The following is a 17507-nucleotide window of genomic DNA, read 5'->3' on the forward strand; positions in this document are numbered from 1 at the left end:
GTTCGGACCAAAACCAACGGCTCAGTCCACGGTTTCTAACTGAAACCGGCGGTTTCTGGCCGAAAACCGCCGATTTTTGACCGGTTTTCAGGCCTATACACTGCCACCTACGCTCTGCTACCTGAAAAAGCATCGGAACCGTCGGAAACCGGCGGTTCAAACCGGCAGTTTTCGTCAGAAACCGCCGGTTTTTTATGCACCCCTCGTCTGCAACCCTACGCCCCTAGCCGGAATCTGCCCGTTGGAACCGTTGAACCGCCGGTTCAAACCGGCGAACCGCCGGTTACGGTTGGTCATTTTCTCGAACCTGAACCGGCCCGCTTGAACTGCGAAACCGCCGGTCAGTTCAAACCTCCGGTGCCAGTTCTGGTTCATGAACCGTCGGTTAATCACTGAGCCGGTTCGATTTGTGCATGCTTAATTGGCAACGATAAAATAAGCCTAGAAGAATTAAGTCGGCTGGCGCGACCATGGAAAATAAGGGCAATATTGTCATTCAGATTAGGTATAAACTTCGTCGGTCTTCAATCGAAAATCCCTTCGTCTCCATCCTTCCATCAAACCCAAAACCCCAAGCAGCTGATTTCTCGGTTCAGATTGAACTTATACAGTATTTAAATTAGCTCAGTGCTTTTGTTCTGATTCAATTCGAGTTGCAGAATATGGGAAAAGCCAAGGGAGATGCTGCAAGAACCAAATCTCGCCCCTCCAGCAGCAGGTTCCTCCCCCAAATTTATAGAATTAATATTTATGATTTTTTTGAACCCTCTATGAGGTATTTAGATGGGAATCCCCTTGAAAAAGGATAATTAACTGGTTCGGAAATTAAAAATTCAAAATTTTGCAGCATGGCTGCTTCGCTGTTGCCGTCGGGCGCCACCGTGGTAGGGTTCGGAGGCTACGTTGGGAGTTCACGTGTGGACTCATCACTCGCATCGACGCCAGATGCTGTTCCGGTAACGGTCAGTTTTAATTCAGTTTCTATTTTCGATGACAACTTTGAGCTCAATTATCAAGTATTACGTTTGAATTTTATGGATTGAGCAGGATATTGATGGTGACCTGGCGCTGCATTTGAAGCGGCTGTCGCGGAAAGATCCCACCACCAAGGTGAATAGTAACGCCTCTTGCGACTTGAGCTTGTTATTTTTTTGGATTTTGTGTGCATTGATGCTTTGTTGATTGTTGTTTGTTGTGTTGATGATGGAATCTTGGGATTTTGTTAAGATAAATTCATAGCTAGTGATAAAGAGAAATTACTCCGTTGGATGAAATATAGTTACTTCCATATAGGTCTTTGTTTGTGTATATTAAGTAATGTTGGATAGGTTACCTTGTTGTGAATCATTAAATATGCTGATCTGAATATTGAATTGTTAATGTTTTTTCAATTGTGTAGAACATATGATATTGCTCTGGATTGCTTACTTTTAATTGTTACACAGCTTAAAGCTTTGACATCGCTTTCTCAACTTATGGAAGAGAAATCTGCAAAGGAATTAGTAGTGATCATTCCTCAGTGGGTAAAGCTCATGTCCATAAATTTACTCGTTGATTTGTAAACCTGGACTTTCAAAGACTAGGTCCATCTTCATTCACCAGTTCGTACTGAAGGGCTCATCAGTATGCTGCTAAAAATTCTCACGCATTAATGCTCATTTTCTCTTCCACAGGCATTTGAGTACAAGAAGCTGTTGCTCGACTACAACAGAGAAGTTCGACGAGCAACACATGATACCATGACTAATCTTGTTACTGTTGTGGGGTTTGTGCTTGATTCATTTTATTTGACTGATATAATTTGATGATGTATAGATGTTTGTAATTTAAGAATTTAACAAAATTTGAAGTTGCTATATATTTTTATGCATATGCCTATATGGAGATGCTGCTTTGTAGATCTAGTCAGTTACAATCTAGAAATGTTGCAATTCCTATCAGCCAAGTCATTGATAATCCAACCAGATCATGTAACTTCATACAAAAACTCGTTTAGAATAATTATTTTGAATTCAATGCTATACTTTTATTGTAAATTTAGAAGATTATCAATAAAAAAAATGTTCAGACTCACCTCACCTTCTCCTTATTTATACTTCAAACTGGTATATTTATTCAGCAGCTAAGAAGCATGGTTTCAGTACATGATTTGTTTTTCTATTTAACTGGACATTTTATTATGTTTTAAGACTACAAAAACATTTTAGAGTGAGAAAAATATGATGAAAATATACACTTCCAATTTGGGCAAAAACTTGGATTTGATCAGACCACGGATGACAGAATAAGAGTAACTCCGGTTATCAATTTGCATGCAGTTTAATATGAATTCAAGTTATTTTTTAACGTTATTTGTGGTGCTTCTACTATGTTCATCTTTTCCTTTTTCCATTTCCAGAAGAGACTTGGCTCCACACCTAAAGCCTTTGATAGGACCATGGTGGTTTTCGCAGTTTGATTCAATATATGAAGTTTCCCAAGCTGCAAAGCGGTCATTTCAGGTGTATATATGGTTAGAGCATGTTGTTGACCTATGTGCTCTTGTTTTTGTCTTCTTTCTAGAGTTGATAAGCATGGGAAGTGTGATCTAGCTAACCACATAAATGAATTAGAAATGTTTTCTGCTGGTTCATATGTCATAAATTTTCAATCTATTCTCCAAAATTTGGTGGTAGTTTAATAGAGTATGGTTATATTCAATTCCCCAAAATTTTGCGATCGAAACAACTAGAAGCTTATACATGGAACCAGAGCTATCTAAATCACCTAATGTTTTTATTTATAACTAAATTTTAAATCATCTTCATAATTAAGGATACTGAAAATTGAAGTTGTATTAACAGTAAGTGCTTAATTTTCAATTTTAACTTCGCATTTCCAAAGAATAACTTTAGTACCGTTGATTTTTATTGCAAAACCCAGTCCCTCCCTTTGTCAGCATCTTGCAAAGTCCTATCTCACCTGGTCCTATGATATATTGATATTACCTGTAGAATTTTCAGCGTTTTAACTTCCATATGCCTTTCTCCATTGGAAGTAGTTCTAAACTTTACTGTATCTCAATTGAATGAAGTTTTTGTTAACTTTCTGATTTTGAATTACCAGACTGCCTTTCCGGCTCAGGAGAAAAGAATTGATGCCTTGATGTTCTATTCAACTGAAATATTTACATACATAGAAGAAAATCTGAAGCTCACTCCTCAGAGTTTGTCTGATAAAGCCACTGCATCAGATGAACTTGAAGAAATGCATCAACAGGTAATGATGGGTATGGACGTATGGTTCTCATAAAAATGAATGACTAAAATCGCTAGATTGTACTACCTCCGATCCTTAAAAATAGAAACTTTCTAAACTTTCTATTTTAGGACATGGACCCCACAATCCACTAACACTACTTTCACTACCTTTCCTCTTCATCTCTCGTACTTTACCCATTTTTATTTCCCTCTCTCTTACTTTGTCAATTCTTCTCTCTTACTTTACCAATTGTGCATTGAAACCCGTGCCGTTTCAAAAGTTTCTATTTTTCAAGGACGGAGGTAGTATGTTGTTGCTATACTATATATAAACTTGGTTTTTGCAACCTGTTGAACGTTGTATTACTTTCCAAACATTAGCCAGATGAAATGCCTTCAATTTGTTTTTTGAATGGTATGATGCATAAATACTTTTTAAACTGAGGGAAAATTCATAAATTTTATATGGCGCAATCTGTTTGAGGAGACTATTTCCGCTTATTCCTTTCCACTCTATCCACATCAAGGAACTTCTGCATTACTCTAGATATCTGTGAATTTATGCCCTAGCAAGGAAAAAGAAGTAACGTTTTTACTTTTTTGACAAAAGAATGCTATAGGAAATAAACTGTCTGACCTTCACATGAAAACAGAAGCTGCTGTTTCTCTTCGTGTTGTCTGCATTTGAGTCTGTGTTATGCAATTCAGGAATTTAAGCACTCCAAGTAGCAATTATCTCAGCTCTTCATTTATCATCTTTTGACATGAACTCTGCATCCATTGTAACTGTCATCTGAAACTGGCACATGATCTGGAGGCAGAATATGCAAAGATAAACTCGATATATACTATCAATTGTGATCATCTATCATGTCCTCCTCTCATTCCTCCTGTGAATTCAGCTGAGTGGTTAACTGGTGCTAAGTAGGTTCACAAGTGCATATATTTGCATGACCATAAAATCAATCTACCACCTAAATAGGGGGAAGATACCAAATCACCGCTGTTTGTTTTCTTTACATGTAACAATCATTTCATAATGATCTTAAAGAACTCTTGAGAAAAAATCTATGTTTCTTATATTCTTGATGCTTCAACACTGAATTTGATAGTCTTTTGTGAATTTGGTGTTCTTGTCATATTGTTGACTCTTGTTATGTTTTTGTCTTCCAAGGTCTCTTATATTATATTGAATCGCAGGTGCTTTCTTCATCATTACTGGCAGTAGCAGCTCTTTACGATATTTTCTTCGCTCGGTCTGGTTCAGAATATGTAACTGGCGAATCGAAGTATGGAGTGAAAGCCCGGAGTGTAGCTCTTACTTCTGCAGAAAAGTTGTTCTCAAATCATAATTATTTTCTAGATTTTCTAAAGTCTCAAAGCCCAGTTATTAGGTCAGCTGCATATTCAGTTATTAGAAGTTGTTTGAAAAACATTCCTCATGCAATTGGTGAAGGAGATATGAAAGTACTTGCGGGAACCATACTTGGTTGTTTCCAGGAAAAGAACCCAGCTTGCCATTCATCAATGTGGGAAACTTTGTTTCTTTTCACAAAAAGCTTTCCAAACAGTTGGGCCTCTGTGAATGTTCAAAAAACCATAGTAAACCGATTATTAAATTTTCTTAAGAATGGCTGTTTTGGATCTCAGCAAGTATCATATCCATCTCTGGTTCTGTTTTTGGAAATAGTACCTTCCGAAGCAATCAATGGGGAGAAATTTCTTATTGAGTTTTTTAGAAGCCTCTGGGAAGGGAGAAGCCTGTCTTATTCATCACAAGCAGATCAGCTTGCATTTTTTCTTGCAGCAGAAGAATGCTTTATTTGGAGCTTGCGAAATGCTTCCAGGTATGGAATATACGGTAGTTATCTACTCTTCATAACTATCCATAAAATTCATTGTGGTTTTGGTAGTTTCTTTTCCTTTTTATCTTTTAAAGAGGTCTTCCTATGTGGTATCAGATATGTTGATGGGGAAGATGGCATTTACCATCTACAGTGTAAGCTTGTAGACGGGATTCTACTGGGCCTATTCTGGCATGACTATATATCATCAGCCAGCTCAAAAGACCAGGATGTACCCTTTTCATCATATTCTCTGGGCCATTCAAATAGTACCATCCAGCCTATTTATAAGGAGTCAAGAGAAGTAGTGAACAGTAAGTATTCGAGGGATCGTGAGGAAAGTCTTGGGAAATGCATCATTAAGATCATTTCTGGGATTCACAGCATAAAACGCGATCTGCTCTTGATTTTTTCTTCAAAATTTCAAGCGGGTTGTCTGGATATGTTTCAGAAAACAGAGTATTCTTCTCAAAAAATGCAGAAGATAGTCAAATTTATTTTACTACTTGATGGGGTGCAGAAAGGAGAGACATGGCCTTTGCTGGACTTAGTCGGACCCACTTTGGCAAAGTCTTTCCCATTAATTGGGACACTCGTAAGTTAAAGAAGGATACATTACTCTCTATGTTTAGTTATATGGCATGGATTTTCATATTCTACTGTAGTTTATCCTGACAGGCTCCGAATCCAACTTAAATTTGACCTTTGGGAAAGAATAGGCAGACTGTAGGTTTTTTTAATAATCCATATGATAAGTTCTTGATTGATGAAAGTCATGTCAGGGTGTCAAAATTTGGCGAGTGCTAAATGGCCAAGAAGGGAAGCTTCAGATAGAATCATAGAAACCATCTTCTATGAGATTTGATAAAAGTTCAATTAAATGGAAAGGCTTTCTTACTGGTAGATGCTTGAGTGGCTCTGGATTGCTAAATAGGTTATAACTTGAAATAAGATTAGAAACTAAAAACATTGAGACCCGTGCTTTATCTGAGACACGGGAAGACCTTTATTTCCTCTTGTTTAGATGAGCTTGTGGGCTAGCACTAGGCCACTGATTGTACCCCTAAATTCTTAACTGTATCTGAGAGGTGATGTTGCACTGTATTACTTGGCCTATAATTTTCCACAAAATGAGGACTAGCGTTATGTTCGTTATTTTGAGCAGCTATATTTGGTTTCTAGCTCATTGGCTTGACAATTAGAGATTTGTGCTGTCTTTTATGGAAATGATGTGCTAGTTCATACAGATATTTTGTTACAGTTAGTTTAATATATCATGTTATGTACCCATTCAAAAACAAAGCTCTGTTTATGTCACCTAATGAATTTTCTAGTCATTCATAACATCATTGTATATATTTGCTTTAAATCAGGACTCACTGGACGCAGTTCAGATAATTTTGGTTTCTGTATCTGTATTTGGACCTCGCAAGATAACTCAAGAGCTTACATGTAGTGAATTGGGAGAAGAACAGTTTCTGAAATCATTCAATGAGATAATTGTTCCTTGGTGCTTAAAAATATTTAGTCCATCTACTGCTGCTAGATTGGATCTCTTGCTTGCCTTAGTTGATGATGAGTGCTTCTCAGAGCAGTGGGATGCAATTGTTTCATATATAGTGGACAGAGAAAAGGTTGGTTTTGATCCTGCGGCTGTGAATAGAAACTGCATATCTGTCTTGGCTATTCTAATGGAGAAGGTAAGGGAGAGAACTAGGAAGACTGTTCGACACTCTGCATTGTGTCAAGACAACTGGCATCATGAACTTCTGGATTTGGTTGCTGTTCATGTTGCACAAGCCTATCCCCCGTTCGGAAATTCTGATGCTCAATTTTTGTGGTAGGCTGACCTCTCTCATAAAATATTTCATCCTTTACATTGCTTGCAATTGCATTAAGAAATGGTGTTTGGTCTCTTGCTCCACTACCTGCATTTTAAGATGTTGATAATTCTTTTACTTGAGTAGACTGAGATGTGGATACATTCTTCATTTACTATTTCTATTGACAACTGCAAAATGGCGATTCATATATCAGCTATAGTGCATTGGTTGAAAGCTGTTTATAGGTTGAAAGCAGGTTCATGCATATAGAACCTTTTAATTTAAATGATTAAACAATTACTGAGCATACACATTTGGAAAGCTTTAAGAATTTAAAGCTTCAGCATCTTTTGGGTGTGAGACTATCAGCCAATTATTTTCACATTCTAGTTGCTTAAGAATATCAATGATCCTCTAATGATTCTTTTGTAGGTAAATTTAGCATTGCTTGGTGGGTTTACTTTTAAATTATAAAGAATTCAAGGCACTTCTTTATTTCAGATGTAGCTACAGACAGAGTTGGATTTTTTGTTATGGTGTTATCTATTATATTGGGAATTGGGATAATTTATCCCTTTGTAAAAATTAATCTAAAATATTTACTCATGTCCTATCCCAGAAAAAAATTACTCTAGTAAACTCTAGTAAAATATTTACAATCTATTGCTGTGATGTTCTTGTAAATTTGTGACTCTTTTCCTGTGACTGTTGCACTATCGTTAGTAGCATATTAGTTTTGTGGAAACCATATTCTCCCTTATAATTGCAGTGACTGCTGACCAGTAACTTTCTTTCTACAGAACAATATAATGAATTGTTCAATTAATTTGTTTTTTCTTATTGTGTTTTGAAAATTTTAGAAGTTACCATTGTTTATGTACTTCGTAGAATTGTTGACTCTGAACAAGCCTGTTCTTTGGTGGGATGTGAGATAGAGGGTCTATTTTTTCCCTTAACTTTGAGAAGTAGAATATTGATTTGTTAATCCATACATTCCAATTTTTCTATACAGCGCTGTCCTCGGTGGAGGATCAAAGGATGATAATATTTCCTTTGTCTCATGGAACACATCAGTTCTGATATTCATGGAAGTCAGAAAGTGGCTAATGACTTTTGTGATGGATTCTACATTTTCTTGGGTTAAAGATCTAGGTTCCTTTTTGTTTAACGGGAGAAGTCTTTCACACCGGAGTATGGGATCTTCTGATACTGTTTTGGAGAAAACTCATTTTGCCCTGGATATTCTCCGTGGTAGTTCTTTTTCTCTCAGTACAGTTGAGGCTGAAAGCGAGCTTCTTCAAGACATATTGGCTGCTATTTTCATAATAGACTGGGAATTTAACTGGGTCAATGTTTCTGAGCACAAGTTTGATGAAGAGCATTCAGGAAAGACTGGGACCAGGTTGTCATTTTATGAGGCTGTCCATGACTTCCGGTGCAAAGCATGCGGACAGTTATTGAAAGTGTTTGCTGTAAATAGCCGGAAGGTTTTGGCAACTGTTTTGACACAGGCAATAAAATGCACTATGTTTATGGATAGTATATATTGTTCAGAGAATTTTATTTCTTCCTGCTGCCATTGGGCACTTGATATTTTTGAACTTTTCTGTCAAGACCAAGTTGAGGAACAACAGTTGTTGGACCAGTTATTGAGTAAGAATGAGTTGTGGCCATTATGGGTCGTACCAGATAAGACTGGAGTCAGATTGAGAACTGACAATGTTCCTACTCAAGTGAGTTGTGTTGTGCTCTGTTATTCTTGTTCGTTTTATCAAATTGCACTTACTGATGCCCCTTATCTAGTTAGGCCAGAGACAACATTTTTTTTGAACTTACTATCTCTTTATTACAAGATATAAGTGCTCTAGCCTGAATGTCCTTGGTTGATATTTCTGAAGAAATGTTTCATTCAGCAAATTTTATATCCATGTACAAGAGGTAGTAGCATTCCAGGCAGAATTACGTGATTGGAAGTTTCAAGCTTCCAAATGTCATGTCCGAATTACTATAATAGCAAAGTTTGTATTTTCCATCACCTGAGCTGTAGTTGAACAATACTTCTTCCGTCCCCCAATATGCATCCCACTTTGACCCGGCACAGGTTTTAAGAAATGTAATAGAAAGTTAGTTGAAGAAGTTAGTGGAATGTAGGGTCCACTACCAAAAGTGCTAAAATTTAATATGGGACGGACCAAAATGGAAAACTTGGACACATAATGGGGGACATAAGGAGTATTATTTTGCTTTAGTTTTCTTATTTCTTCATAGATTTCGACTTCATAAAGTCTATACCCACTTAAACTTGCTCCCAATTTTGGTTAGTTTATTTGTCAACTAGATGACAGGAATTCTCGGCTTGCTGTAACAGTCTGTGTTAGTAAAAGTTGTCTATTTAGTTGTTTGCTTGAGTAATTTATTTAGGAAATATTTCATATTGCCCATAAATGCTTATATAGTCATATCCTAGATGCTTTGCAGTTTTATTTCTCAAATAGACAAAAGTCCAAAATTGGTTCCGTACATTTTCTTAAAAAAACTTTTTGGTTCTACACATTAAGTGTGTCAGCTTTCGGTCCTAAATAATATGTTTTGGTCAATATTTAATGGTACTGTACAAAATTAACGGTTAACTGCGTTTTAAATTTTAAAATTGTTCCCGTACATTTGCGCAAAAAACCTATTTGGGCCTACACATTTTAAGTGTTAGCTTTTGGTCCTGGACAATATATTTTGGTCCATATTTAACTAATCAATCAGGTCAAAGTGCAGTTGATCGTTAATTTATTATGGAACTAACTATGGATCAAAATATATTGTTTAGGACTAAAAGCTAACACACTTAATGTGTAGGACCAAAAAGGTTAATTGAGCAAATGTACATGACCAATTTTGAACTTTAGTCTCTTAAATATAGGCAATGGAAGTTAACAACAGCAATTTGTTTTGTAGGTACCCAAAAATTCCAAATTTGTTGCTCTGGTTGACAAACTAATATCTAAACTTGGATTTGATAGAATAATAGCTGGTTCTGTATTTGAAGCATCAGCTTCTTCTGCTGAGTGTTCTGTGGATAACTTGGCAATCAGTCAATCACATTATTATCGGCCTTGGCTTGCCGCTGAAATTTTGTGCACATGGAAATGGCTAGGCGGCAGTATTTTCAGTTCCTTTTTACCTTCTTTAATCAGCAACGTGAAGAGTAGAGATCATGGTTTATCAGATTCAATTTTGAGAATTCTGCTTGATGGTGCCCTTGTCCATGGAGCTGGAAATGGGTTAAATCTTTTATGGCATGCTTCAGCTGATGAGTTAGAGGCTGTTGAGGAACCCTTTTTGAGAGCGCTAGCATCTTTGCTCTCTACATTGTTTGAAGAAGATGTGTGGGGAAATGACAAGGCTGCATCACTCTTCAAATTATTACTGGAGAAACTCTACATTGGTGATGCTGTGAATTCAAATTGCTTGGAGGTTTTACCATCTGTTGTTAACATACTTATTGTCCCTTTGGTCATTGGATATGGAGATTCTATGAACAATCAGCATGATCTGTATAGACTAAGTGAATTCCATAGTGCAACAGTTGACTGGATGAAGAAAGCCATATCGTTCCCCGCACTGAATACATGGCATACTGGAGAAGGTAATCCGGAATTTTTTGATACATCATTTACAGCGTGAATAATTATAAGTTTTGAATTAAAAGGAATCAGATTCTTTAACAAATGCAGTTCATCTATTGTATTTAAAGGCTTGGGACTTTTTCCAAGCTCTATGAGCTGTTTGTTTAACAAGGGCCGAATAGTTATATTTGTTTCACCAATCATTATAATTAATAACTAATTGCACCGATTGCTATCATTTCTGCAGATATGGAGGACTGGCTTCATTTGGTTATTTCTTGTTTCCCTGTAAAAATAACAGAGTTGATAGGTGGGGTAAAACCAGGGAGGTATGTCTCCCACGTGGAGAGAACCGCTTTGTATGAGCTGTTTCTGAAGCAGAGGCAGGGGGCCTCGGCTGTTATAAATAAGCTACCTTTAGTGCAGAAGCTGATGTCGGAGTTGGTTGTTATCTCAGTTGCTTATTGCTGGGAAGATTTTGACGAAGATGACTGGAAATTTGTTATGCATCAGCTAAGATTTTGGATCGAAGCAGCAGTAGTCATGATAGAAGAAATTGTTGAAAATATCAATCAAACTTTAACAGATGGACCTAATGATTCCAATGCTTCATTAGATAAGATTAAAATAAATGTAGTGAGTATTGATTCTTTTGCCATAGAACTTGCAAGAAATGCACTTGTTGGGTTTTCTTTGCTTTGTTCCCTCATCAAACCATGGGACAAGTTACAGGATGGAAATGTAAATCCTTTGGGGGATGATAAATGGGAATTCATCACTGATCGTATATTCGAAGGTGTTCTGCGTTTGTTTTTCTGCACTGCTGTGGCAGAGGCAATAGTGAATGCACGTTGTCCCGAGGCTTCCTCTATTATTGCATTGTCTAGACTTGATCATCGTAGGTTCTGGGAGTTGGTTGCTTCGTGTTCTGTTCAGTCTAGTCCACACGCAAGAGACAAAGCTGTTAAATCATTAGAGGTTTGGGGGATGAGTGAAGGAGCTATAAGCTCTTTGTATGCTTTAGTGTTTTCATGCAAACCTTTCCCACCTCTGCAATATGCGGCTTTTATTCTTCTATCGACTGAGCCTGTGGTTCAATCGGCTATTACATACTGTAGGGATGATGGTACAACCAATAATGAGGATTCTCTTGATACACCATCAGAAAATGCTCATTTAAGGGAAGAAATTTCTCACAAACTAGAAAAATTACCTCATGAAGTTCATGAAATGGATTTGGTTGCACATGAACGGGTGAGTAATATCTTGTTCAGGCAACAGCATTTGATTGCATGCTTTCTTACTTTTGTGTTATCCTATACTGTTATTCTTAACGATCATTGGCTTTATGTTGAATTCTCAGGTAAATGTATTAGTTGCTTGGTCTTTACTGCTATCACATATAGTATCCTTGCCATCATCATCACCTGAAAGGGAGAGAATGATCCAATATGTGCAAAATTCTACGAACCCAGCAATACTGGACTGTCTTTTCCAGCACATTCCCTTGGACCCATACATGGGCACCACTTCAAAGAGAAAAGATATAGAGCTTCCTGCAGAAGTCTCTGAAGCAGCTAATGCTGCAAGACGTGCTGTCACATCAAGTTCGATTTTGTTTTCTCTAGAGTTGCTTTGGCCCATTGAACCTGCAAAAATGGCTTCACTCGCCGGTGCAATATTTGGTTTGATGCTTCATAATCTTCCAGCATACGTCCGAGGGTGGTTTAGTGATATACGTGACCGCTCAGCATTATCTGCCATTGAATCTTTCACAAAAGCATGGTGTAGCCCAACATTGATCTCAAATGAATTATCTCAGGTTTGTGTTGCTTGGTCTAGATTTTCATTTTTTTTAACATGATTGTGGCTATTATATGGGTCAACAAAGAATAATTTTTTTGGCTTTCTGTCTTTTACTCCAGCGGCATTGTTCTTGTGCGTTGCTTTAGCATTTTTGTTTGACTGGAGCGTCTTGTTTATTTTTTTCAGATTAAGAAAGCTAGTTTTGCGGATGAGAATTTCTCCATTGTCGTGAGCAAGTCAGCTAATGAGGTTGTGGCCACTTATACAAAGGATGAGACAGGGATGGATCTAGTGATTCACCTTCCTCCATCATATCCCCTGAGACCCGTTGATGTAGATTGTACCAGGAGCCTTGGCATAAGTGAGGTCAAGCGAAGAAAATGGTTAATGTCTTTGATGGCATTTATCCGCAACCAGGTATTTCCGGCAGACTCAGTTACTTGTACCTTCTTGAGAGCTTCCCCTTCCTTTTTTATTAGATCCTCACAGTACCAACTTACTATGTAGTATGTACATCATTCCGTTGATGCTTATTGATAACACTTGGACTTTTGAAACGTCGAACTTGAACATCACATGCTGATAATGTGGTGGAATGTGCAGAATGGGGCCTTAGCTGAGGCAATAAGGATATGGAAAAACAATTTCGACAAGGAATTCGAAGGAGTCGAGGAGTGCCCCATTTGTTACAGTGTCATCCATACCGTCAGCCATAGTTTGCCACGCCTTGCATGCAAGACCTGCAAGCATAAATTCCATTCGGCTTGTCTTTACAAATGGTTCTCGACTTCTCACAAATCAACATGTCCATTGTGCCAGTCTCCTTTCTGATGCTGTAAACTATTATGTTTATGGCCGAAATGATTTCAATCTCAGCTGCATCACCCTTTCCCACTGCAACGCTCGAGTACAGAACTGTGCTTCTGAAAGTCGAGTTGTGGTGATCACGGGAACACTCACGTGCTCTCATGTTTCTGATCCTTGGGCTCCTTTTGTTGTGCCTAGCTACAATGATTTGAATCCATCAAGATTCAGTATCTTAATAGAACTGACAAGGGATATCTGAAACCACCCACCTTGATAAAATCACGTGGAATGTACCCATTTTGTATGTGGAGACGAAGAAGTAATTAGATGTGACAATAGGTGCATGCTAAATTTTGGAAATTTTACATTGAAATTTATACCTTTCCCAACTTGTAAATTGTAACGTATTTGTATTAGAGTTTTGAGGCTGAAATCTGAACTCGAATATTTAAATCTTCACGATTGCCTCAGGTATAGCTGGTGGTGCAGTGCCACACCGCTATGGGGTGAGGTAGGGGCTGGTTTCAAGGGAGGTGAGTTGTAGAGTGACAAGAAAAATATGAAGGTTTTGGCACTTCTTTTAGTTATTTATTTATTTATTTATTTTTATAATAATAATAATAATAATAATTATTATTATACGTACTTCCCCCGTCTCACAATAAGAGTAACATTTCACTTTTATCATAAATAGCTATTATGTCTCACATTCTACTAACTCACTTCACTCACATTTTAATATAAAATCAATAAAAAAAATGGGTCTCATATTGCACTAGTTTTTTCAATTTACTATTTTTTATATTTCTTAAAACTTATGCTCACACTAAATGTGACTCCTATTATGTGACGAGGGAGTATTTCAATTTTAAAAAATGAAAAAGAAAGTTGAAATTATTGTAGTAGAGGTATGGCGAGAGGTATGAATTGTGACACAGACCATGAGTATGGATGACCTAATGCATTTCGTCCACCTAATTTAATTAAACTCCTAATGCTCAATATATCATCTCTTTTGGATTGAACTAAGATATAAGCTATAATTGCACTATATACTGCTGCGGGCGGATACCCATATTTATAACAAGACTACTAGTACAACTAAATTTAGAACTCCCTTCGTTTCGCCATAAGCGAGCCACTTCTTTTGACATAAAATTTAAGAAATTGATATTTAAATAATTAAAATGGAGAGAGTAAAATATGAGAGAGTGAAAAGTAGAGAAGTGAAAAGAATAAAATAGGTGGGAAAATAAAGTAAGAGAGATGAATTTTTTGCTTAAAATGGAAATTGTTCACCTATGATGGAACATTCCAAAAAGGAAAGTGACTCGTTTATAGTAGGACAGATAGAGTATATTTAATCTAGAATGCGATACACTATAACTGTAAATTTGATATTGCATATCAGCGGGATTATTATAGCTTTATAATATAGGAATATGTACCACATGCAAACGAGATTTGGCCCAAGATCTCTTATTAAGGAGAGTCTTCAGATGTTTCAGTTTTGCCTTTAAGAGCTAGGTTTCGTTGGCAAGATGCAACATATGTTAATGAGGACAAATAGTTATTTGAATTAAGAATCTTGATCAAATTTTAGTCAATTTGATAATATTTGAAATGAAATTAATTCATGATGATTATATTATTAAGAGTTAGTATACTGAAAAAAATATATTTCGAGTACATGAAAAACTCTTTATTCACTTTTATACATTTATGAGAAGAAACAATTTTGTTTTGCTTATTCATTCATTTATAAACAAATTAGTTGAGGTCTTCGGCATTGTAGAGTGGTCGTGGAATAGGTCACGCAGTAGGTGACACAATTAGTTACTTGCGGAAGTTAAACTATACACTTTGATTATCTATTGTGAAAGGTTATAATGTTTATCCGAATATTTTCTTATCTTGGAAACTAACAAATATTCGTGTGATATATAGCACTCAATAGAACTAATGTGCTCCATCCGTCCCACAATAAGTGAAGAGTTTCTTTTTGACACAAGATTTAAGAAAATAATATTTACTAAGTTAAGAGGAAAAAATAAAGTATGAGAGAGGAAAAAATAAAGTATGAGAGATAAAAGAGAGAATAAAGTAAGAAAGAGATAATAAAGTAATACTCTCTTCGTCTCATTCAAGATGACCACTTTTCTTTTTTGTTTGTCTCAATCAAGATGGTCACTTTCCAATTTTGAAAATAATTTCCTCTCTCATCTCTCCTCATTAAAATATTCAATTACCTTTTTCCTCTCTACTTTATTTCACCTAACAACACTTCCTAAAATCCCATGCCACTCAAGAATGTGGTCATCTTGAGTGGGACGGAGGGAGTAGTATAAAGAATAACGTAAGAGAGATAAAGGTGTTATCAGGAAATCAATCACTTATGGTGGGACAACTCAAAATGGAAAGTTGATCATTTATAGTGGATAGAGGGAGTATAGGATAAGTCTTGTTGCTATGTACAGAAAGTTGGAAACTAACAAACAGTTGTGTGGGTGGTATAGCACTCAATAGAACTTATGTATGAGATAAATCGTTATTGCTATGTACAGAAATGGGGTCTCATAAATTTGTCATTTCTTAATCTTTGTAACATTGAGAAAACTATTGATTATGTATTACTTTATCTTATCAATAAAGGGTTTCTTCTTCTTTTGTTCTAGATTAGAGATATAATTCCGTGTTTGTACTAGACTTTTTTTTGTTCCGATTTTAGGAGAGACGCATGACCCTCATGCGTCTCCTTTTAATGAGATGCATGACGATCATGCGTCTTTCATAAAGACGCATGAGGGTCATGTGTCTCTCTTTTTTCATTTTTTAACGACGCATGAGGGTCATGCGTCTTAGGTAGAGACGCATCTCCCTCATGCGTCTTTTATTTTTTTTTAAATTTTAATAGACGACGCATGATGCCCATGCGTCTTATGGAGAGACGCATGATGCTCATGCGTCTTAGGGAGAGACGCATGATGCTCATGCGTCTTTAATTCGAATTAAATCAGTCGACGGAGAGGCATTAGGCTCATTCAAACGCGACAGAAAGAGTCTAAGGCGAATTTGGCGATTTTTCCTTGGAAAATCCGGCGAATCCGACGATTTCCCCTTGTGTTCCGGTAAGTTTCGTTCAATCCTTCAACATTCCTTCCTTATTTGTTGTTAATTTGCATAGTTTGTTTAGATTTCCCCTAATTTTTGTAAATTAGGGTTTATAACAAATTGCTCAATTTTGGCCGATTTTTTGTTGTGTAGTTAATTGTAATGGAGTTTAGTGGTTAAATTCATTCTATTGTATAGTTATTGATATGTTTGAGATGCTTGGTGTTGTGATTTAGGTTGTTATTGGAGAATAGAGTATAGGTTGCAATGCATCTTTTAATTTAACCTTCTAATTTAGTAGTTATATGTAAATTATGCCTTATAAATCATGAATTGTGTTGAATTGGAGTGAATCATTTGGTTTATGATGTGTTGTTATTTTGCCGATGAATTTAAATGTATATGTTATTTGTATTGCAATTGTGAGTTTGTAATTGTTGTTTTGTGAATATGTACTTAGATTAGATGGAGACTTCAAGTTCTAGAGGACAATTATTATATGGACCCGAAGACCCGTTCGTGCTAAATATGCAGAAACATCATATTTCAAATAAACTCATGAAAGAGGGCACAACACAAGTATTTAAAGTCCGAAGGTTAGAAAGTAAGACTTGGGACATCGACATTCATGAGAATGTTAGATATTGGCTTGACGCCTTTGGTTTCAAAGGCGTGATGGATTGTGGGAGGCCCATGAAGGTCGACAATGAGCTGATTACGGCTTTGATTAAGCGTTGGAGGCCGGAGACGCACACTTTCCATCTACCGATCGGTGAGACGACGATCACCTTGGAAGATGTGCAAGCCATTTGGGGCTTGAGGGCGGAGGGTCGCGTTTTCACAGGGCGTGACTATCATGTCAACTTTTCAGATTGGACCAGCAAGTGCCGCGATCTGTTGGGATGGATACCAGATACTTCCACAGAGACAAAGCAAGGCGGTTTGCTGATGACCGCGCTGATCAACCAGATAAGGATGCCTCTGGGTGATGACCTACCTACGTACGTATACATCCAAAGGGCACGTATCCATGCCCTAATTTTATTAGGAGGTCTCATTCTACCAGATACCACGGGGTGTAAGGTTCCATTTATATGGTTGAATACGCTTGGGGATTCGGAAGAGGTAAAGACTATTAGTTGGGGAAGTGCGGCATTGGCCTACCTTTATCATTATCTGTGCGAGGCTTCCATGGATAAGAGGAAAGAGTTGGGCGGGCCTATGATCCTTCTGCAGCTATGGGCGTGGGAAAGAATG

The 17507-nt window shown here is 37.0% G+C and overlaps 1 protein-coding gene across 2 annotated transcripts; it reads left to right on the top strand.

Moving 5' to 3' along the window:
• The first annotated feature begins 502 nt into the window (after window positions 1–502).
• LOC121745930 (E3 ubiquitin-protein ligase listerin) lies at window positions 503–13594 on the top strand. 2 transcript variants are annotated; one of them, XM_042139878.1, is made up of 16 exons: window positions 503–718; window positions 848–962; window positions 1048–1110; window positions 1446–1523; window positions 1674–1765; window positions 2399–2501; window positions 3106–3258; window positions 4440–5086; window positions 5201–5678; window positions 6457–6923; window positions 7919–8639; window positions 9856–10546; window positions 10774–11780; window positions 11890–12348; window positions 12519–12749; window positions 12936–13594. In XM_042139878.1, the coding sequence occupies exons 1-16, from the start codon at window positions 663–665 to the stop codon at window positions 13161–13163; spliced, it is 5589 nt and encodes a 1862-aa protein (XP_041995812.1). In that variant the 5' UTR covers window positions 503–662; the 3' UTR covers window positions 13164–13594. The 2 variants fall into 2 exon arrangements, with proteins under 2 accessions (XP_041995812.1, XP_041995816.1); XM_042139882.1 differs by having other exon boundaries at window positions 848–956.
• The last annotated feature ends 3913 nt before the right edge of the window (window positions 13595–17507 follow it).

Source organism: Salvia splendens, chromosome 1 (genome assembly GCF_004379255.2).
Source record: "Salvia splendens isolate huo1 chromosome 1, SspV2, whole genome shotgun sequence".
Lineage (NCBI taxonomy): Eukaryota > Viridiplantae > Streptophyta > Magnoliopsida > Lamiales > Lamiaceae > Salvia > Salvia splendens.

What these genes read in the sequence shown, in the direction of transcription:
- LOC121745930 (XM_042139878.1), top strand. Translation starts at nt 663, where the DNA reads ATGGGAAAAGCCAAGGGAGATGCTGCAAGAACCAAATCTCGCCCCTCC. An exon ending in CTGCAAAGCGGTCATTTCAG is followed by an intron (nt 2,502 to 3,105) that starts GTGTATATATGG and finishes TTGAATTACCAG; the next exon opens with ACTGCCTTTCCGGCTCAGGA. An exon ending in TGGCATTTATCCGCAACCAG is followed by an intron (nt 12,750 to 12,935) that starts GTATTTCCGGCA and finishes TGGAATGTGCAG; the next exon opens with AATGGGGCCTTAGCTGAGGC.